The 24,184-nt window shown below is 39.0% G+C and overlaps 1 protein-coding gene across 4 annotated transcripts; it reads left to right on the forward strand.

Annotated features, from left to right (window-relative positions):
• The first annotated feature begins 6,300 nt into the window (after window positions 1-6,300).
• LOC117704283 (olfactory receptor 1L4-like) lies at window positions 6,301-15,848 on the forward strand. Of its 4 annotated transcripts, none has more exons than XM_076928646.1 (3): window positions 6,301-6,589; window positions 13,540-13,810; window positions 13,944-15,848. In XM_076928646.1, the coding sequence occupies exon 3, from the start codon at window positions 14,081-14,083 to the stop codon at window positions 15,014-15,016; it is 936 nt and encodes a 311-aa protein (XP_076784761.1). In that variant the 5' UTR covers window positions 6,301-6,589; window positions 13,540-13,810; window positions 13,944-14,080; the 3' UTR covers window positions 15,017-15,848. The 4 variants fall into 4 exon arrangements, with proteins under 4 accessions (XP_076784761.1, XP_034352272.1, XP_076784763.1 ...); XM_034496381.2 differs by having other exon boundaries at window positions 13,993-15,848; XM_076928648.1 differs by having other exon boundaries at window positions 13,540-13,645.
• The last annotated feature ends 8,336 nt before the right edge of the window (window positions 15,849-24,184 follow it).

The raw sequence follows: 24,184 nt of genomic DNA on the forward strand, positions 1-24,184 counted from the left end.
CTTTTCTCTTCTAATGTGAGTTTGGGTTTGCCCTTCATGGATTTAGTCAGTATGACATAATGATTAGAAGGCTCTTGGGCCATGGAGGAAATTCTCTGCTTTACTACTAATGCCTCCTCCATCAGCCCTTGTATCTAGTTACACAATATGACCATGGGGGACTTTTATGGTAATCTAACCTAAGGTACCATGTTAGGCATAGAACTTCATGTTCCCCTTACTGATTACAAATCCCCAAAGGATACCCCAAGAACATCATGTCCACTCCTGCCTTGATGCCCAAGAGTCACTGAAATGCCCACTTTCATGGGACTTCTTATTCCTTGGGAGCACTGCCAGCCTGCAGTAGGTATAAATCTAACTGAGACTACCCAATATTGTCATCTAACCTCACACTTGGCATGTGAAAGTTTACCTCACATGATGCTTCTAATATTACTCCCTATGTTAACAGGGATTCCATTAGATTCTGATATGACCCCATCATGAGCAATTGAGATTTATGTGGTCCCTCTAATTGTCTTGAGTTATGCCCCCTTATTCTTCTAAAAAGGTGTCCATCTCTTCAATAAGATGCATTTCCATATTACTGGTAGGTGAAAATGTAGACTGGTGTGAGCCCTGTGAATGTGACAATTGGCAGCCAGGTTGGCTGGGAAACCACCCCAGTCTATGTCCAACCTCTTTTTTTTCTTTTTGGTCACCAATACCTCCATTGTCAGAGACAGACAACTGCTTTAATGGAAAATGTCTTCTGATTGACTGCAGGATGGGGTAATCAACATTAGCTATCCTGATGAAGAAACCAGCCACCATTTGGATATCTGTGGTAAATACAACTCACTTTCATGCCATCACTCTGATGGCCCTTACAACCTCTACACTGAGGAAAGAGGTATTTTGGTATTACAGCTGCCATCATTACAGCCATCATTGCAGGCATTGCTGGAGTGACAATAGCTGTTGTTGCCTTGACCCAGACAACCACTGTGGCAAAGACTGTCAAGGATGTAGTTGCTAAATCCACTGAGGCACTACAGGTGCAGGAAGTACTAAATCAACATCTTTATCGAGCTATCCACATTTACAACAGATTGGCTTACTTTCAGACGAGTTGGCCCTTGTTAGCTACATATCTCTATTGGCATGCAACCCCAGGTTTCACTCAATCTGCCTAACCTTTTACCAGGTACATAATACCACTGAAGCCTGACAACAGTTGGCTCAATATCTTGAAGGTACCTAGTCAGACAAATTCCTCTGTGCTGTTAAGGGAGAACATAGCCAATCTCAATGTTACTATGGTGTCTGTGCTCAACCTAAATGCAGGATTCTTGGGGAAAGTATGGAACAATATTAAGAGGCTATTTGACCCCTGGTGGATAGCCACTTATGCTGTAATGGGAGGAATTGTCATACAAATAACTATTTTGTTTAAGTGTCTAGCACAGCATATCTCCATAAATAAGGTGACCCTCCAGGTGCCGATGGCTTTCAAAAATCCTTATTGCAGCCCCCCTAAGGAAGTGTTCAAATCTTGGATAACAGAAATCCATGAGACCACCATGTAGGCTGTTCCTCATCTCCCCCTTGCGTGACATGACTCTGGAATGATATATCATTGAGGGCTAGTAGTCAATGATAGGTAAGATCCTGGAAGACAGGACAACCCAAGACAGGCACAGTCCAGTATACTGAGAACCTCCAAGGTAGGGTCAACAATGTTGAGACAATGGCACCCCAGCTCCCACTAAGCTGCCAAAACCCAAAAGCAAAAAGATTGAAATGTAGGAAGAATGATGTGGCCACCTCTGAATAAATGCCAGAAACCACACAGCCGCAAAGTTATCTCCTGCAGGAGGACCTAATTGATGACTTCCTGAGAGGCAAAGTATTGCTGACACAAACAATGGCAGCCAGATAGGAACAGCTTTTTAGAAGAGATACTTTCTTGGAACCAATGGGGTGCAGGTGAAGGTTTTAAAGGAGCTTGCTGAAACATTTCTCACCTGCTCCCAGAGTCTGTGTTGTTGATTTCATGCCATCTCATCTCCAATTTCCAAGGACAGTAGGGTCGGGCAGTAAGTAGTCCAGAGCATTAGCAGCAGGTGACCTTTATCTCACTCCCTCTCTAGGGACTTTCCAGAACCATTTCGAGGACATGGGTGCTAGAAAATGTTGCTGGAGAGGTCTGGAAACTATTGCTGACACATTGCCCTTATTTCAGGCCAGATGGCTGGGCAGCTTCTAATTGCAGGGCTGTTTCTGACTAGCTGCCTGAAGCCTGGTATTTTTTCTAGCGAATAACATGCCTGGGGCTTTCCTGGACTTTCCCAGTTCTTAGCCCTAGACTCCTGGACTGCCATTTGAAGCCTGTTATGGAGTCAGCCTGTCTCATTCCCCCTTTCAGTAATAGACCATATTGAATCCTTGAGATGTTTCTATGGGCTAGCATTGTTGTTTGAGAATCATCAGTTGAACAGTGGAAATCCATTATTTAACAAACCTAATTCAAGCATTGATTATACGGGGACCACAAGTCAAGGCTAACATCAGTAGGAGAAGAGAACTGGTCAAAGCAGAGACAAGGGTGATCAGCCAAGAAGACCAGTTGAAGAGGGATTCATACCAACCCTGAGACTGTTCTCTTTTTATTCTTCTGTCTTGTGATCTCTTTCTGACTAAGGTCATGGAATTTTTGATCACCCTCTGAGTGGTCAACATCAGAAACAACATTCCTCACCTAAGGCTGCACAAAGTCCTCCCTGCTGGAGGAACAGCAAGTCTAAGCCTCTCCTGTTCTGTAAGATTACTTCTGCCAGGGAGGATAGGGAATCCTGCAGGGCCATGATGGACTTTTCCATCTCCTATATATATCTGCATCTATTGCCAAAAGTAGGGCCTTGTAATTTTTATCTTGGAGTATTAGGCCTGAAGTCCCAACATTAGCAGCTCCAGTCAGCCCTATGCTAAGGAGAGAACCTAGTAACACAGTGGAAATTGCCAGCCTTTTTATTCAATTGAAGGTGTTAGCTGCTTGATGACATCCTCTACACACTAAGTCATTCTAGGTACAAGCTGTACTAGAACACAAAAATCTTCAGTCATATTTACAACCAGGCCATAAATGCATGGAATAAGCCCTGAGGTTTGAGCCCATCAAGCATTCTTTGGGGGCAGCATGTATCCTGCAACAGTAGGGGTTACAGTGTGATTGCAGAGGTGAGAATAGGCTGAGGATACCTCATTTCCAATACATAATCTCTGTCCTATTATTGATTATAGGGTCAGCTTACATTTATCTGGTTGATGACATCTACATTAGGTACTATCTGTAGTCTGTGACTGTCTCCAGGGATATCTATTCCTTCATAGTGGGAGGAGGGTGCTGAGCATTTAAGTATAACCAGTAGTCCTGTGTTAAGTCTGGGCAGGAGTAATTAAGAGCCTGGAAAGTGTCTTCTAATGGTTGCAGGTGTCTTGACTCCAGTGAAGAAGTGGGTAATGCAGGAGATGGAACAGTTTTAGGGAGCAGTTGACTCGATGAAGTGAGACCTTGCTGGGATGGAAGGGTAGTGGGTCCTGATGAGGGAATGATGGTAGGCAGAGGCAGAGGTTGGGGGAGGGGTAGGTTTGGCCTTGCTAATACCTTGTTAGGGCCTAAGAAGACTATGGGTCTCACAAGGCTATGTTGGAGCAATTGAACAGTAAATAGGAGTCCTGGATCATAGCCAGAGATGTCAAGTCTTAGTCCCCATGGTTTTTGTTTTTTGGGGTTTTTTGGGGAGGGGTTGTTTGTTTGTTTGTTGTCATTTTTATTGGATATTTTCTTTATTTACATTTCAAATGTCATTCCTTTCCCAGTTCCCTCCCTGAAACCCCCATCCCATTCCCCCTCCTCTGCTTCTATGAAGGTTTTCCCCCACCCACACACTCCCACCTCCCTGACCTCACATTCCCCTACACTGGGGCATCAAGCCTTCAAAGGACCAAGAGCTTCTCCTCCCATTGATGCCCAACATGGCCATCCTCTGCTAAATATGTGGCTGGCACCATGGGTCCCTCTATGAGTACTCTTTGGTTGGTGGTTTAGTCCCTGGGAGCTCTGAGGGGTCTGGCTGGTTGATATTTTTGTTCTTTCTATGAGGTTGAAAACCCCTTCAGCTCATTCAGTCCTTTCTTTAACTCCTCCATAGAAAACCCCTTGCTCAGTTCAATGGCTGTGAGCCTCTGTTGAGCAACAATTGAGAAACGGGGACACAGAAGACTTTTATAGCAACTCCTACCCCACCCCAGGCCCCCAAAAGAGTAACACCCTAGAAAGAAAACCATCTGTGGTGCTTGAATATGCTTGGCCCAGGAAATGGCACCATTAGGAAGTGTGGCCTTGTTGGAATAGGTATAGCCTTGTTGAAGGAAATGTGTCACTGTAGAGGTGGACTTTGAGACCCTCCTACTAGTTGCTAGGGAACAATATGCTTCTGGCTTCCTTTAGATGAAGATGTAGAACTCTCAGTTCCGCCAGCACCATGCCTGCCTGGATGCTGCCATGCTTCTCACCATAATGATACTGGACTTCACAACCTATAAGTCAGCCCCAATTAAATGGCTGCCTTTATAAGTGTTGCCTTGGTCATGATGTCTCTTCACAGTAATGGAAACCTGAACTAAGACAAAAGGAGGTCCCAGGGATTGTGGTATTGCTGTGATAGGCTTGATCATGCTTTTGTTTGAAAGATCGTGGATGTGGGAACTTTGAATTTAGAAAGCAGTGGAATTAAGTGGATCTTAATGACTTTGCTACTGAGGATAATTTGGAACTGTGAAAGTCTGGCTCTAGAGATTTCAGAGAAGAATTTTAGTATGTAGCTGAGAGACTAGTCTTGGAATATTTTGGTGAAGAATGTGGCTGCTTTTGGCCCTTGTCTTAAGATTCTACCTAAGGTTAAGATAAAGAGAGTAAAATTAATTGAATTGACAAAGGAGGTCTCAAAACAACTCAGTTTAGACACTATTCTGTGATTTACTCTCATATAGAGCATTTTGATGAACCATAGCAAGCAAGCTTAGAAAGAAAAAAACGCAAAAATGTATGGTTCAAAAAATAAAAAGGCATCAGGAAGGTAGAATGGAGCTGAATCTTACATTCATGGAGATAAACAAATTAAGGGAATGGTAACCTCTAAGCAAGATCCCACCCTGCTAAGCTTATTGTTTATGCTTTTGCAGTTGAACAAGGGACTTGGTTATTGTTTTCATTTAGACTATGAATCTAAAATGAACTACAATCCAGAAATGGAGAGCACAACTGTGATCTGGATCTTGAGGCTTAAAGGCATAGGCTTTTGATCCTGATCTTGAAGAATAGTCCCATGAAAAGCTTAGGCCCAGGCAGGTTGGTATACACTTTTAATCCTAAGAGACAGAGGCAAACAGATCTCTGAGTTCAAGGCCAGCCTGAGACAGAGCAAGTTCCAAGTAGAGAAAAGTTTAGGTCCAAATATGGTGATACACAGCTTTAATCCCAGAATTCAGGAGACAGAACCATACTCTTGAGTTCAAGATTTGTCTACAGAGCAAGTTCCAGAACAGCCAAGTTTAGGCAGTGAAGCAGTTGGAAAACAGAAAGCTGGTGATAATTTAGTAGAACAAGGTGGTCGTGTTCCAGCTTCAATAGGCAGCAGAACTTGGCAGCTTCAGTCATGTGGTTCTGGCTTTACAGTCAACATTAGAAGGGAGTACTGGAACAATCAGTGCTAGTTAGCTGGAGCCAAGAAATTAGCAGTGGCTAGAAAGAGACCAGCATCACTGAGGTGAAATCTTTTGGGAAGGGTTTTCTGGGAGCACAAAAAAGCTATGTTCCAGAGATAGCCAAAGTTGTACCTCATGCTTTAGCTGGATTTGTGGTACTGGTTTTAAAGATACTGGGGATATCATGAAGAGCATCTGAGGCTTGGCACTGTGGGAGACCAAGGAAGGCCACTGGTAAAAGTGCAGCCTCGGTCTCAGTTGATGGCCCAAGACTAAAGGGGTTATGCAAAGAAGTTGAGGCTTGGCACCATAAAGGGAGCCTATGAGAGGCTATTGGTGAAGCCTAGTTGCACTGAGAAACCCCAGTGTGTTAGAATACTAGATATTACAAGTGAAACTTCTGGAAACCAAATATCACACTTCTTAGGGAAATATCAGAAAGGACTGCATCTCCTGGGAGAACTTCAGGGCCAAACCTCTCAGGGCTCTGGCATGCAGGTAGACCTGGCCCCTGGGTTTCCCTTTCTGTCACCAACTCCCATGGTAGGCAGAATCACCACATTTCTGAAGCTAAATAAGCAGTTTAGAATGTTCTTTCTTGCCAGGCAGTGGTGGTCCATGCCTTTAATCCCAGGACTTGGGAGGCAGAGGCAGGTAGATTTCTGAGTTTGAGGCCAGCCTGGTCTACAGAGTGAGTTCCAGGATAACCAGGGCTACACAGAGAAAACCTGTCTTGAAAAAAAAAATATCAACAACAAAAAAAGAATGTTCTTTCTTCAGATGTTCTGAGTCTAATCTTAACTACCTGGTGAGCCTCCAAATCTGGTCACTTCCACAGGTAAGCTGTCTTCAGGGTCTTCAGCAATGCTAAAAGTGGAAACATCTTGTCTTTTTCCCTTTTCTGTTGCATTTTTCCTATTCCATTGGAATAGCCAAGAAACATGACCTTTCCCTGTAAATAATATGATATCATACTTTGATCAAATATCAGACCCTTGAAGCAACAACTCTATGAAAGACATCACCAAAGAGAAAGCCTTAAAGGGCCCATCACCTATGCTACAACTAGATTGTTCTCTGTGAAACTGGGTGATGAGACCAAGGCAATGAAGGCAATGCAGAGCTCATGACAGCCCATTCTGGACTGAACTCTGCAGCACGTGCCCAATCACCCCAAGTTCTCTGAACTTCATTTCTGTTACCTGGAACACGGAATGTTGTAAAAATTAAATTTCTGTGGGTGGAATTTTTAGATCATTTTCTGGCAAACACAAATTTGGAAGACAAATTTGAGCTCATGATGGAAAATGAGAGCCCTTCCCCCAAGAGACTGGGTAGCCTTCAAAGATTCTCAGCCCATTTTTCTTTGTGATTGTGGGAATCAGACAATTGCAATCATGTGAAACAAAATGTCAGAGGTGAATAGCAGACAACTAGCCACAAATCTGTGGCTACCAGTAAAGTAACAGTCTCTGAGAAACCAAAATGCCCGATGGTGCAAAAGGCAGTGTATGTTCTCTGTGTTATCAGTAGTGTTTATGAACTCTACCTGATTACAGCTAAACTGCACATACATCAATACAACTGACATCTCTTAACTTTAATTCTTTGGATGATTGAGAGTGGCAGAGCCAGGTGATTAGTAAAGTAGTGATGAGAAGACAAAAAACAGAAACAAGAAATGGAGCAGAAGGAATAAGAGTTACTTAAAGACAGGTGCATTGTGTTGGATAAGGAGTCTGAGGGTTTAAGGCTGCCCTGGGAAGCTCATGAATAAAAATAAGTGGAATATAAATTTGGACCAAAAAAATCCCTCCTTCCATGGATCCAAAAGACATGAGCTATAGACCTCTTCAAATATGTAGAAAAGGAAGATTTTGGAGCTGAAAAGAGGACCCAGCAATATTTCTAAGCAGAATGTATCTCTTCGAGGTCGCTCTACTCCATCACTGTTATAAGTGTGAAAATGATACAGATAGCTGAAATCTAATGACCCAAGCCCAAGGCAAATCCAGGACGAATGACAGAACACAAGGAGTTGTCAGTCTGAACCCCTGAGGAACTCAGACGTAAAAGAACATCTACACACACACACACACACACACACACACACACACACACACACACACACACACACACACATATATATATATATATATATATATATATATATGTAATATATATATATATATATTGATACAGGCTTAATTCTCTAAGCTTGTGTATATTTGGGGAAAGTGAGGAAAATGTCTTAAAACATGAAAACACAGGGACTGCCTGTGTTTGAACGTTAGGTATACCTCTCACCAGCTCTGTGAATGTGAACTTCAGTCTCTTTATTTAGCAAATGAGGAAGTGGTGTTTCCATCTAATGTTACACTGAGAATTATATAAGACAAGAGATAGCATAAAACCTTCCCAGTACACTTAGCTGTCTGCATTCCTTCAAGTAGTACAGTTTATATATACCCTCATTTCATCTGTGCTGGCTACCTAAGAGCAAAAAAGCCAACTTGAGAATGGAAATGTCTCAAAACTAGAAAATTCCTATGAAGATGTACAGATATAGTCTAGTCTATGTTTCATGTCTACTTTACATACATACATATATACATGCATATATATATATATGCATACATATATATGTATGCATATATATGTATATGTACATATATATTTTTTAAGGTGAGGTGTTGTACTTAAAGGACTGGAAATGATTTCCATTTTCTCACCTTCCCCAGCTTCTAACTGATGGTAAAAAAAGTCCATCAACAATTTATCATTTCCCTAGTTTTTTTTGTAAGTGAAAATAACAGCCACTTGTTAGAGGGGTTTGTCAATGCCCCACTGGATTATCTTTGAGTCTCCAAACTGCAAGGGTAAGCAAGGTAGAAATTGCATATGTGTACACACACAATTACCACACATCTATATATACCATTATCTATATGGAAGTGAAATGGAGATCAAGGCATGAGCAAACATACTGACCATATACAGATAAAGAGGAAGATGGCTAAGACAGTGCCTTTAAGAAACACCACAGGAAGAGAGATTTCCCGTTTAAAGCTCAAAAGCAACTGCATAGCTTGTGTTGACCACAGAAAACTATTCCAGAAGTGAAAGAAGAAATCCACAAGGTAAAATGAGTACTTCCAATAAACAGTAGAATGAGTGGTGGCCTCCTCAAGTTGAGAATATATCTTATACTTTTCAATGTTCTAATTTACCATCTCATATTTCAGAATCTGTGTGATGCCACACAATAATACTCAAAAGTACAAAAACAAACTCACACCCAAGAGAAAGACACAATCTTCTCTAACATTCGAGGAGAGAAAAAAATTATGAGTAATATGACCCCAAATGTATTTATAGTGTGACTATAAGTCATTAATGAGAAAAAATGTGTGCAATAAAAATGAAAACAATAGGGTTAAATCTAGACATTGCTCCAGACTTCTAATCTCATTTCAGAAGACAGCGACATGCACATGCACGCATATAACAACATGTAAGAGATCCCATTGTACAGAAATGCATTGATTGTATTGGTTGTGCTACAGCTTGCTTCTTTTCAATGAACACACCATTATAGATAGTACAATAACAAAATAATCCGGTTCAGCCAGGAAAGCTAATCTCCAGCCTCAGATCTCCCTGCATTCAATACCCAGCTCTACAAATTCCAGATGCAGGGTCTGCTAAATTACTCAGCCTTACCAAACTCTCATTTTTGTCTATGAAAAGCAACATAACAGTGTCTTTCTCTCAGGATTTGGAGAACATAAAGTGATTTTTTAATAAAAGCTTTTAGTTAATTATTTGCTAATAAATGTGTACTAATGAATGTTAGTAGGCATTAGCCACTTTATATTCTTGGCATGATGTTGAATAAAAAGAATACACTATAAATTTATAATAAATTATTTAATAATTTATATAATAATTCACATTTTGGTGAATATTTTAGTGATTCCAAACTTCTATTCTTTGGCTTGTTGTTTAGTCAATAAAACTATATATACAAGTCTTTGTTCTACACAAATGTGATTATTTCAGCAGGATAGATGTCTTAAGTTATTGGATAAATAATGCAAGATTTTATGTTAAGAGACAGAAAGAGGTTGATCGAGATGGGAGAGAAAGTGGGAAGGAGAAACCATAATCAGGGTATATTGTGTGAAAATATGATCTACTTTCAATAAAAGCAAAAAAAGGAGTAATACAGTCTTTCATCCCTGGTATGGGGTCTTAAAAAAGAGATTCTGATTTACCCAATCATTTTCAGTGTTTGTATGCCCTGTTTCTCTTCAGGCATGCAGAAAGAAATTCTGATTGGTGAAAATTGTATTCAGTCTAACTTGTGTTTTCTAATTAGCCATGGGAATGAGCTAGTTCATGAGTACATGTGTTACAACACTTTTCTATGACAAGGAGGTTATATTTTGGCTTTGCTCATGATACCTTTCAGCACAATGTTCAATGTTCAGAATATAATATTCTATCATTCTTCCAGAGCTCTTCTCTTGCTTCAAGTAATATTTCATTATAGAACCTCAAAATAGCCTTCTTTCTTTGGGGCTAAAACTTATTTTATGATTTAGAACTTTTACTTTTACTTAGTTTCTGACTTTTCTGTGTATGTATGAGTTATATAGATAGCCTTGTCTTTCCAAATATTCAACTAATTGTCAAAAATATCACTGATATAATTAATATTTTATCTGTTTTTTGTTGCTATGAAAATATCCTTATCTATTAAGGCTAGACTAAAATCCCTTTCTACATACAAATACAGATATATGCAGTTCATTACAGTGATTTATTTATTTATTTCCTCTGCGTGTGCCCTCAATGTTTTGTTTTATTTTATTTATTACATGCTGTAATTTGTGATTAAGAAAGTTTTTGTTGTTATTACATTTTTTTCAGAATTATCTTGTCTGTTCTCAGGCATTTGCTCCTCTAAGTAAATCTTAACACAACTCTCTCAAATTCCATTAAAAATTCCCTTGAGGTCTCATTAAGAAATGCATTGAATTTTCACCATTTAAGAAGATTCATGGTCTCAAATTTTTTTTAAACTTATGGTATGTCCACTTTTTTCAGATCTTCCTTTATGTTCTGTTACACTTTCTCACTCATTTCTTTCATTTCCTTGGGCTTGTTCTCAACTAATTCTCTGCCTTTTTATGTCATTTTGGAGTTTTCTTAAAATAGACTTTAGTAAGTCAGAAAGCCTGTTAATGTCGTTAGACCTATCTGAGTTTGAGTGGGTTGGTGAAGTCTTGATGGTTACAAGTTGTTTTCCTGTATTTTCTAGGTGTACCATCACATTGACTGCAAAGGGTGGCAGCTTCAGCTTTTTGAGATATTTATGACCCATGTTTCTTTAGATTCCTCTTGTGTACTGTCTTAGTCTGTTATCTGAGCCAGATGGCTTCACTGTGCCAATATGTTTCATCTCTGTGTCTTGTTTCCTAAATATTAGTGTGGATTATACTTTTACACAGTAAACTTTATTTACTACATGAATTTTTAGAATGAGAACTTTATTCATAGCAGCCTTTTTTAACCCTATTGATAATTACATGCATGTGTACTGAGTTTGGGGCACTTCCCATTCTTCTCTTCTTCTATTCTCACTGAAATGTTTCCTGTTTCCAATAATCTCTCTCATAATTTGATGTTCTTTTGTTTTTGACCTACTGAGCTGAATTGTTAGTTGCTTGTATGACTGTTGGGGGCCGACTTTTAGCAGAAAGTGGCTATCAGCTTTGCAGCCATCTTGAGCCATATACCCTGACATGAGATTTGGATTACAGTAGCCTACAACAGCTGAGCACACTCCGATAATCTTGGTTTAGATACCTTGAGATTAAAGGTGCGTAAAATTAAAGGTGCGTGAGATTAAAGGTGTATGACTTAAGAGTATGACTTAGAAGTATAGAGATCAGAGTTAGAGACAAGACCTAAGGACATGATTAAAGGTGTAACTTAGAGGCGTGGCTTAGAAGTAAGACATATAAAAGGATAGAGGCAGACAGAGAAAGTAACAGATTACTTGAAATCAGATGGGAGACACTTAGAGGAAGAGAGACTGAAGAATAAACGGGATTGAATCACACCCTGTCTGGTCTCCATTCTTTGAGTCTGCTCTCACCCTCGCTCTTGCTGAACCCCGACCCGCAGACCAGAGCAGCAGCTTGGGCCGGGATACAGTGGCCGGGATACAGTGGCCACCCAAACGTGGGTCGGCCTGGGCCTCAACATTTTGCCTGGGCTGCGACGTTTTTTGGCCACCCCAACGTGGGGCTAGTGTGGACCTCAACATTATTTTGGCGCCCGAACAGGGACTCGAGCTTGGGTCTCAACATTATTTTGGCACCCAACGTGGGGCTAGTGTGGAATGTTATTTACCAAAACATAAGAAATTTATTGTCTACACCATTGAAGGAAAGAACTCCTGCCCAGTACCCATTATCTTCAGATAGTCCCTTATCAGTTACTGTCCAATGCATGATGAAATGGCAATAGGTCTATTCTTTGTTCAGGTAACTACAGCATCATCAAGGGTACAGTGTCAGTGCTACAACTTTAAGGCATTGATTCACTGCACTTTTCTCCAACCTTTGACTTTTATAGTCTTTCTCCACTATCTTTCATAGTGTTCCTTGACCATGGTAGGAGTGAAACAGATGACCTGTTTAAGCCAACGCACTACACATTATTCTAGTCTCTGTACTTTGACCAACTGTGAGTTTGCCCACCACAAAAAGATGCTTCTCTGTTGATGGATCGAAGTAATACTAATATATAAATAAGTCTAGTCGTTAAGAAAGCAATTTGACCTTATGATTATTTAGAAAAACAACAGTAGTAGAGTCCTATGACCTTCCTAGCCACAGGCTCTTACTAAGTTTACAGTACAAGATGTAAGTTCCTTTCTATGTAGTGGAGAGATAAACCCAATCAGAGAGAAGCTGATGGCCCCTATACTAGCAATGCTATCATTGCACTGGTAGCCATCTATTACTGGGCAGGTAATTACTGGAAGTCATGGACTCCAAGTTGAATAGGAGTATTGATGACTCTTTTTCCAAAGCAGTATGCAATATGAAAGCTACTCAGTATAGAGAAGCCTTAAATTTTAGATTGAAATTTTTTCTCAGTATTTTACAATTCAGGTAAGTAGTATCTTCAAAGAAAATGGTATCATGATTTAGTTCTGGTGGGAAATTAACATCATTGGCAATTGTCTGTAATTTTTGAAAGGTCTCTGGGACCTCCTTGACCCAGAGCTTGCATGAAGATATCTCACACCTGCTGTGGGAATTTTTTTTGATAATGCTTAGCTTCTGAGAGGAGCATTATCCACACATTCACAGTGTCTTTGTTCTTTTTTAAACTATGATTTTAATAGAATCATAGAACAGGATGTTTCCATGGGGTTTTTCATACATCCTTAGTTTTATTTAACCTTTTCCCAACTCTTTCCTCTTCCCTATTTCTCTGCCATCATTTCTGATTAAACTTTTCCACTCCAAGTATTCCCATCCTTTCAGGTTTATAACACACATGTTCTGTTAAGTACCCTCCCCGTTTAATGGCCCCTATTCAAAGTAATCTTGTAGACAGGGAAAATAATATGTTTTAAAACATACTATCATTACTATAGGTACCTGAGTGGCATTCATGGGGGGAGGGGGAGTTCATAATTGAAGACTCCAGATTATAATATACAAACAATACTAAAATAAAAGCTAGTAAATTTTTCTTCTGCAGATACAAGAAAATCTCATCTGAATTATGTAGACTGCATGGGGCATTAATGAGTTTTGATGCTCATTCACCTACTTTCCCTGCTATGACCACCATCTCCAAAACTATGGTAAGAAGAGTATGAATGTGAGGACCTCACTGATGAAGCTCATTTGTAAGAAAATAAACTACTTCAAGGGAAGCACAAATTCTTACTCTGAAAAGAAAATGAGGAGGCTAAGGACTTGGTCAAGAAACCACTTGAGACAAATGTACAGAAATGAAAATAACTCAGGTAAATTAGGTAACACAAACATTACTAACCAAGAGTAAGAGACCTTCAGTTTGTAATTTAGAAAATAACAGAGGTGTCACTTTGTTTATCTTTGTTACATATTCATCTAATATATTTCTCTGTCAATTCTTAGAAAATGTGCTTCAAACCCATAACAAATAGTGATGGTCATTTTAAAACAGGCTTGAAGTTAAGGAAGAGGTTATACAGATGAAAATTCCTCTCACATCTTTTCTACAACTTCTCCAAAGTCTATGCTGAGACAGAGACATGAGCAACCTCAGCACCAGCAGCAGCACCTCAGACTTCATCTTGCTGGGTCTCTCTTCCAATCCCTGGATGCAGAAACCCCTTTTTGCCATCTTCATCATCATGTACCTGGTCACAGTAATGGGGAATGTTCTCATTATCCTGGCCATCCATTCTGACACCAGACTCCATACCCCCATGTACTTTTTCCTTAGCAACTTGTCATTCATGGATATCTGCTTCACAACAGTCATTGTGCCCAAAATGCTAGTGAACTTGCTCTCAGAGACAAAGACTATCTCCTATGTGGGATGCCTAGTTCAGATGTACTTCTTCATGGCCTTAGGGAACACTGATAGCTACCTGTTAGCCTCCATGGCCATTGACCGACTGGTGGCCATATGCAACCCTTTACATTATGATGTGGTAATGAGGCCACAACGCTGCCTCCTCATGCTGCTGGGATCTTGCACCATCTCCCATCTACATGCACTGTTCCGTGTCCTCCTCATGTCTCGCCTCTCATTCTGTGCCTCCCATGTCATTAAGCACTTTTTCTGTGACACTCAGCCTGTGCTGAAGCTGTCCTGCTCTGACACATCCTCCAGCCAGATTGTGGTCATGACTGAGACCCTGGCTGTCATTGTGACTCCTTTCCTATGCATTCTCTTCTCCTACCTGAGAATCATTGTCACTGTGTTCAGGATCCCCTCTGCAGCTGGAAAATGGAAAGCCTTCTCTACCTGTGGCTCTCACCTCACTATAGTGGCCCTGTTCTATGGGAGTGTCATCTATGTCTACTTTAGGCCTCTGTCTATGTACTCAGTGGTGAAGGACCGGGTAGCCACTGTTATGTATACAGTAGTGACACCTATGATGAATCCTTTCATCTATAGCCTGAGGAACAAAGATATGAAGAAAGGTTTGAGGAAGTTAATGGATAGAGTTCACTCATAGAAAGATCAAAATGAGGGACTAGAGAGATGGCTCAGTAATTAAAAATGTGCTGTTGCAGAGGATATTTTCAGTTCCCAGTACCTATATCAGGTGTCTCACAGTGACATGTAACAACACCCTCCTCTGGTCTCTGTGGGCATCATCACACATATGAGTATACTCATACACACACACACCATAAATTTATTTTTAAAATACAGATAAAAATAGGGCATTGTCACAATTCATATATAATCTAAGATGTCAATAGCCTATTCTTTCTTTCTATACATTTTCCTCATAGGTGTCATTGGATCCCAATAAAGACATTGACCTGAAAACAAAATATTTGATTTGTGATCATGGTTTGGGCAAAATACGTGTTAATACCATATCATATACAACTGGGTGCCCAATATTTATCAATAGTCTAATGTCCCAGTGGTACAATAAGTATTTTGTATGAATAACACTTCAATACTTTTGACAATGCACATACTCAAGGAGTTACAGATTGCTGTTAGTTTTCAGATGAGGAATATATAGAGATTTGGTGTTGAGTTGAAAGAGATTTCTTACAGGAAGTAGTCAAGGAATGAGACTTGATGTTTGACAGGAATTACTTCAAAAGATGAAGAAATGATCAGAACACTTTCAGTGAAGTAAAACTTACCCAAATGTAGGATCACTAAATATTGGAATAAAAGCTTTATGAGGCTTCTTCAATCAGCTTCTAGCAGTGTAAAGAAATCACAGCTAGAAAAGTAGGGAAACTATTTTTCAAAGGTATTTATTCTACTTATTAACATCCAAGTATCAAGACATTAAAAACTCTCCATGTCTAATTCTCTCACCTACATTCTTTATTCATTCTTTCTCCTCAAGTCTAGAATTGTCAACAGGACCCCTTTCCATAGCCTGTAAAATATAATGTGTGTTACTCAGGAAAATAGTGCTATGGAATAAAACAGGCAAAAAAAATCATGAAACCTTAATTCTACACTTTACTTCAAATTTACACTGTATGTCCATCATAGAAAAGTATAAAGCTAATAATCATTCTAAATAGTCAAAAATCCAAGAGTGTGGTGCCAGCACTCTTGGCATACTTTCTTAGCTGTTTTATTGGGTTCGTCTCTCACTTTTTCACCCCTGTGCCACCCTAATCTCTTCCAACCCCTCAATCCCAGGTAGAAGAGAAAGGAAATTAGAGAGAAAATAGGACATAGACTTCCTGCTGATTAGAGGCATCAGGTTTCTTGGGACAAGTCAAAATATCCAGCAATCCTGCAATAGCAAACCAGAAATATAGCAATGCAGCAGAAACCACTGGCAGCAAAGAGAGCAGCAGGGGGAGCAAGAGCTGCCTCAGAACATCCATGGCTTCTCAGAGCACCCATAACCCCCACTGTGGCTCTCATATTTATATCTTCTCAAAATCCCATATATCACACATTCACAGAAACTACCTGCATCTGGCAAAACCATGGCCCTACTATTGCACAAGGAGAATCATAATAACCTGCTGTGAAGAAGAATCTTATCCTACACCTGGGATTAAAACAAAAACATATTCATATAACATAACTGAGTTTTTAAAGAAACCAAAATACTACACATCACCTTGGTAATCATAGTCATCATTCTAGTCTAAGATGAAACTAGCTCTTGACGAATTCATACTGCCAAGTAAGTACTCTTGTCCAAAAGTAATTCAGATCTTTTATGACCAGAACTTACTCACCAGGTCATGCCAAGACCCCATCAAAATAAAGGGATACAATGAGATCTAGCTTTGTTCTTATAAAGCATCCAGAAGTATTTAGTGGCAAGATTAATGACAATTACAGAAATGTAATAATGCACAAATTCTCATTTTATCTACCATCTATCTATCTGTCTATCATCTACCCATTTTCCATCTATCTATCCTCTATTGATCCATCTCCACTTATGCATCCATCCATCTATATATTCATCCATTCATTTATCCATCTATCCAACCATATATCCATCTACCCATTCATCTATCCAGCCAGTCAGCTATCCATCTTCTGTCTACCCATCTTTTTATCTATCCATCAATTCGTCCATCCATTTATTTATCTCCATCTTTCTCAAATTTATTTTAAAAAAATCTCACAAATGTCAGTTCTTCTGTGTCAGAAGCTTTTAATAGTATCACATTTGGCCTTTAAGATATAGCAAGACTATATGTTTTCAAACCCATCATAAATCCAGAATGACTGAGTTAACTGAAATTATGGGAAGCACAAAGCATAGCTTCTAAAACTTAGCCAATTTATAGATACCACTGAACACCTGGACAGTCCCTATACTACAAAACGTTGGAGCATCTGATATTCAGCCTCCTGGCCCAGGATCATCTGACAGACCTAGTGGTGCAGAATCATTAAGGGCTGATTACCCTGTCTAGGCAGATATAATCAGTCGACTATTCTGCAAGTGTATCCTTTTCTGGACAGTAATTTGTCTGTAGATGGAAAGAGGCAATTCTTGCCTAGTGGCTGTCTCACCACAACTGGAGTAACTCCAAAGATGCTCAATTTCTTCTTAGAATTCAATATATGTAGCTGTCAGGAGCAGACAGGTCTCTAATCAAAATGAACATTAATACAGAAATGTTTGTAACGTCAATTCTGTGGACTTCTGTCGTTTTGAAAACCAACTATACATGTAAGCTAATCTGGACTGTTGTATGTTAACTCCACTCAGCTATTTCTAAATAAAACATAGAAAACACCCTAACTATAAACTCCAAGCCATGAATTTGCTATAGGCCCTTAACTTACAGGCTGACCATCTCAAATTAGTTAAGAATGTTAAAGAAGGACTGGGTCTAAGCCTTGTATTCCTAAATGTATTATACAGGCACAATGCCCATGAGAGTAACAATATTCATCTCACTTTTGTAACAATAAGAAGCTCGTACCAATGGAAACCTTAAATTTGAAATCAAACTAAATTTTGTACCATTTAAGAGATTATAAATTCATCTCGATAATAATAATACAGATTTCTATCAATAGGTTGTGACTATGCAATAAATCCTAGCCAATACTCCCTGTTCCAACAAAACTTCTACTTTTACCTAGAAAGACAGTCCAATATTAACCACCTTAGTCCCCAAGCCCAGGGCATAGGGGTGCTGACTCTTCATTAACTTCTTCAAGCTGATTACAGGCATTGAGATATTAGAAGAGGGGCAGTGGGATGAAGAGTAAATTGATAAGCCTCTGACACTGTGTCTTCGCTACATCCAGATGGAATTCTAGGACATCAGAGGTTTGAGCAGAGATCAGATGCTCCAACGTTTTGTAGTACTGGGACTGTCCAGGTGTTCAGGGGTATCTATAAATTGGTTAAGTTTTAGAAACTATGCTTTGTGCTTCCCATAATTTCAGTTAACTCAGTCATTCTGGATTTTTGACAGGGTTGAAGACTTATAGTCTCATAGCTAATCCTGTCTATTTACTTTGAGAGAAAAGATTTGAGTGGATGGTTTTCAGCTGACATTCATTCTAAAGCCAAGAAAAAAGCTAGGTTCAGAACTAAGTGTTTTAGTTAGGATAGATGACAGAGGTGCTGGTTAGTCAACAAAATGATGGACTGGGTATTAGGACTATCTTGTACCTCACTGGTACAAATTGGCATAATTGTGCTCTAATTGTATTTTGAGAGAAAAGTTTTATTTTAACAGGAAGGGTGATATGTAGGAGGAGCTAAGGTGAGAGGAAGAGAAGGAGTAAGGAGAGGAGGAGAAGAAGGAGAGGAGAAGCTAGGTAATGAGAGGGAGAAAGAGAGAGCAAGAGAGGGGGGACATGGAGGCGGATGTTCACGTGTCTCCACCAGTCAAAGATAGTTGATATATCTAGGTTGGGTATTGGGTTACACGTCTATTGAGCATTACCAAACTTATAAAGCCTTTGATTAACATTTTTAAAAAATTGTATAAAAGCAAAAAGGAAAAGGGGGCATGGGATAGGGGTTTTCTAGGGAGGGGAAATGGGGAAAGGGGATGGCATCTGAAATGTAAATAAAATATCCAATAACAAAAGATCTAACAAGAGATAAATAGTGTGGAATGGAACACAGGAAATGCTAGGGTGTAACATCAAAGTTCCTGCCATTGCTTGTCTTTGTCATCTTTCAGTAATCAGGCAAAAACCAGCAAGCAAGAAATAATATGCAACTTGCAATAGCTTTATATCTGTACAGGCACACCTGGAATTCACTTATATCACACCTAGCTCTCAGTTAGATAGTGCCATCTTAAAATTTGTACAATGCCCGCTTAAGTAATGCCATCTATAAGATTGGTACAATTCCCAATTAATCTATTAATGTAATACACTTTAATTCTCAGTTCAGTATGAGACATTTTAAAATGTAAGTCATGTCATATGTTAAATAAATTCTTAATCATACCTTCCATTATCTTATAAAGCTAAGCTCTTTGGCCTTAAGAATAGTAATTTATTTGTTTAGCCCTGTCTCACTCTGCCATCAGTGCTAGATTTCTTTTTCTCAATAAAAGCATAGCAATTTCACAAATGAGAAATGGTTACTCCTACCCTCCTGGAGTCACCCAAGCAGTAGAGATACAGTTGAGTCACCATCACCAGAACAAAAGATAAGAATAGCTAATATCTGATGATGAGTCAGTATCTTGGAGGATAAAACATCAGGCAAACATCAAAGATATACTCTGATGTAGTCTTTGCCCAAAAAATAAGAATGAGTAAAAGTTTTAAAAATAAGATATCTCTGGATTTGAACCTATATCCATAGTTTCTCAACTATGTCATTTTGTCAATGTCTTTAATAAAAATATAGCTCACTCTCCACATCTACAAAAATCAATACCTTCACTTGACAACTAGATAATGAAAATATGGTACATATATGCTGTAGAATACTACTAATTGTGAAATGTATAGGTAAGTTAATGGACCTAGAAAAGATTATATTTACTGAGATAAACCAGATCTAGAAAAACAAACATCACAGGTTCTCTGTCATCTAATGTTTCTAGCTCCAGTTTCTCAGATGAACATGTATAACCTGGAGTAACTGTGGAAAACAGGAATGTAAAATGAGAGTATGGGGTAGAAAGCAATAGAAAGGGAAATAACAAGTTACAAGAGATCTCAAGGGAAAATGTGAATAAAAATGAGTTCAAATTAAAAATGTGGAGATAAATAAAGAAAAAAGTAAAATAACAGCAAGGATATCTGAAAATGTTATAAGGAATACACTACCTACCTATAGAAAACATAAGTCTGCATATAAGTATTTCTATGTAATTCAAATAAAAATGTCCCATCTGTGTTGACAATGCTCCACCCAAGAGCCAAAGACTTTCTAACAAAAATTCCAACACCAACATGAAATCCCTTTTTTTTGAGTTGTTAGTCAAAGTTGTTCAAGACATCACACCATTGGCCCACAGAGGTCAAAGGTATGTCCCTAATGCTAAAGCTACCATGTACTTCAGACATGAGGCAAAAGGACCTGAGCTGGATGAACTGATAGCCTCCCTGAAAATCAATTCTTATGGTACCAGAAGGTGCCATTCAAGTTTTCAAAAGAAGAAAGTATAAGCCATTGGTATTCTGTTCAGGAACTTTTCCCCTGGGACAAAGTATTCGGTGATCTTCTCCACCTTCTCTTCTCTTCTCTTCTCTTCTCTTCTCTTCTCTTCTCTTCTCTTCTCTTCTCTTCTCTTAGTTTCAGTGTATCTCATTTTATGTGAAGGTCCTTTATAAACTTGAACTTGAGCTTTGTACAAGAAGATAAGAATGGATCGATTTGCATTCCTCTACATGCTGACCTCCATCCAGTTGAAACAGAACCATTTGTTGAAAATGCTGTCCTTTTTCCACTGGACTGTTTTAGCTCCTTTATCAAAGATCAAGTACCCATAAGTGTGTGGGTTCATTTCAGGGTCTTCAATTCTATTCCATTGATCTTCCTGCCTGTCTCTGTACCAATACCATGCAGTTTTTAATCACTATTACTCTGTAGTAATTTGAGGTAAGGAATGGTGATTCCCCCAGAAGTTCTTTTATTGTTGAGAAAAGTTCTCGCTATCCTGGGTTTTTTGTTATTCCAAATGAATTTGCAAATTATTTTTTTTCTATCTCTATGAAGAAGTGAGTTGGAATTTTGGTGGGGATTGCATTGAATCTGTAGATTGCTTTTGGCAAATGGCCATTTTTGCTATATTAATCCTGCCAACCCATGAACATAGGAGTTCTTTCTATCTTCTGAGATCTTCTTTGAATTCTTTCTTAAGAGACTTGAAGTTCTTGTCATACAGATCTTTCACTTGTTTGGTTAGATTCACACCAAGGTAATTTATATTATTTATGACTATTGTGAAGGGTGTCATTTCCCTAATTTCTTTCTCAGCCTGTTTATCTTTTGAATAGAGGAAGGCTACTGATTTATTTGAATTAATTTTATATCCAGCACTTTGCTGAAGTTGTTAATCAAGTTTAGGCATTCTCTGGTGGACACTTTGGTGTCTCTTAAGTATCATATCATCTGCAAACAGTGATATTTTGACAAATGGGACCTCATAAAATTTCAAAGATTCTGTAAAGCAAATGACATTGTCAATAGGACAAAATGGCAACCAACAGATTGGGAAAATATCTTTACCAATCCTACATCTGATAAACGGCTAATATCCAATATATTCAAAGAACTCAAGAAATTAGACTTTAGACAACCAAATAACCCTATTTAAAAATAGTGTACAAAGCTAAACAAAGAATTCTCAACTAAGGAAACTCGAATGGCCAAGAAGCACCTAAAGAAATGTTCAACATTCTTAGTCATCAGGGAAATGCAAATCAAAACAACTCTAAGATTCCACCTCACACCAGTTAGAATGGCTAAAATCAAAAACTAAGGTGACAGCAGATGCTGGCACGGATGTAGAGAAAGAGGAACACTCCTTCATTGTTGGTGGGGTTGCAAGCTGATACAACCACTCTGTAAATCAGTCTGGCAGTTCCTCAGAAACCTAGACATAGCATTACCTGAAGACCCAGCTATACCACTCCTGGGCATATACCAAGAAGATGCTCCAACATATAACAAGGATACATGTTCTACTATGTTCATAGCAGTCTTATTTATAATAGCCAGAAGCTAGAAAGAACCCAGATTTCCTTCAACAGAAGAATGGATACAGAAAATGTGGTACATTTACACAATGGAGTTATTACTCAGCTATTAAAAACAATGAATTCATGAAATTCTTAGTCAAATGGATGAAAGTAGACAATAATCATCCTGAGTGAGGTAACCCAATCACAAAAAGAACACATATGCTATGTACTCACTGATAAGTGGATATTAGCCCAAAAGCTCACATTACCCAAGATAAAACCCACAAACTACATGAAGCTCATGATGAAGGAAGACCAAAGTATGAGTGCTTCAGTCCTTCTTAGAAGGAGTAACAAAATACTCAAGGGAGCAAATATGGAGACAAAGTGTGGGACAGAAACCAAAGGAGGGGCCATCCGGAGACTGCTCCACCTAGGTATCCATCCCATGTGCAGTCACCAAAAGCAGAAGCAGAAGCATGCCAGGAAGTACATGCTGACAGGAGCCTGATATAGCTGTCTCCTTAGAGGTCTGCCAGAGCCTGACATATACAGAGGCAGAGGCTCACAGCTAACCACTGAAGTGATCTTGGGTTTCCCAGTGGAGGAGTTAGAAAGAAGACTGAAGGAGCTGAATGGGTTTGTGGCCCCACCGGGAGAACAACAATACCAACCAACCAGAGCTCTCAGGGTCTAAACCACCAGCCTGTGAGCATGCAAAGATGGACCCATGGCTCCAGCTGTATAGGTAGGTTGGCCTTGTCATGCATAGATGGGAGAGGAAATCCTTGGTCCCATGAATGTTAAATGTCCCAGTATGGGAGAATTCTAGGGTGGGGAGGTAGCAGTGGGTGGGTGGGGGCACATTCTCATAGAAGCAGGAGGAGGGGCAATGGGATAGGGGATTTCTGGGTGGGAGTGAAATTGAGAAGGGGGATAACATCTGAAATGTAAATAAAATATCCAACAAAAAAATTTAGAAAGAAGAAAGCAACCAACAGTTATACATAGCTATTGCTCCTATGACCCACAACAATAGACAGGGGAATAAAGGAGTCCAAAATGGTATAATAACCATAAAGGTGTAGTAGTGGCACACTTATCTTAGTGGTAACCAACAGCTTTCTATTGGCACTCAAGACTGACTTATCAAGATGCAAAGAATACCTAGTACCAGAAACTAGCCAACTACTCTAGGCTAGTATAATCAAACATTTTGTATAAAAACCCACAACTACCACTTCAATAAACTAGCATAATCCCTAAATATACTCTAAATACTTATTTATCCTTTACCCATAGATAAGTGTAGTTCTCATCCTTCAATCAAGAAAACTTCTCTTTGCAACAGATGGGGACCATTACAGAAAACTAAAACTGATCAAAATGCACAGTTATTGAGCACAGTTCCAACTGGTACATCTACAACACATATTCTGGATCTAGGGAATCAGAAATTTTTTTGCAGAAAGGAGGCAAAAAAAAAAAAAGATTATAAGATCCAGAAGAACAGGAAGTTAGCTGTTTCCTAGAAATGTCAGAGAAGCTATACCCATGAAGTAAGTCTTACCAACATGACTGCCTAAACATGACCTGATCAAATACAACACCAGTAAGCATATTAATTATTGGAAGACATACTAACTATATTAACTTGCAATATTAACATATTGGGAGAGGGGGCACTTACAAGAAGTCAATTCTAGACAAAAAAAAAAAAAAAAAAAAAAAAAAAAAAAAAAAAACTACAGGCACCTAAGGATCACTCAGCATGGGAGGAATGATCTTCACCAGAGAATAGCACATCCACTGGTTATCCAATACCAAATGGTCATCCCTGAAAATGTATATAAAATGACATTATATAAACTGAGAAAATTGTGGTTATACATTTAGGAATGTGTGTGGACAAAAAAAAACTTTTTTTAAAGAGGCTATGAATTTGAATAAGAGCAAGGGGTACATGTTAGATGCTAGAAAAAGGAAAGAAAATGGAAAATGATGTAATTATAATCTCAAAAATTAAATGAAAATATAAAGAATACTA

This window comes from Arvicanthis niloticus, chromosome 2 (assembly GCF_011762505.2).
Source record: "Arvicanthis niloticus isolate mArvNil1 chromosome 2, mArvNil1.pat.X, whole genome shotgun sequence".
NCBI lineage: Eukaryota > Metazoa > Chordata > Mammalia > Rodentia > Muridae > Arvicanthis > Arvicanthis niloticus.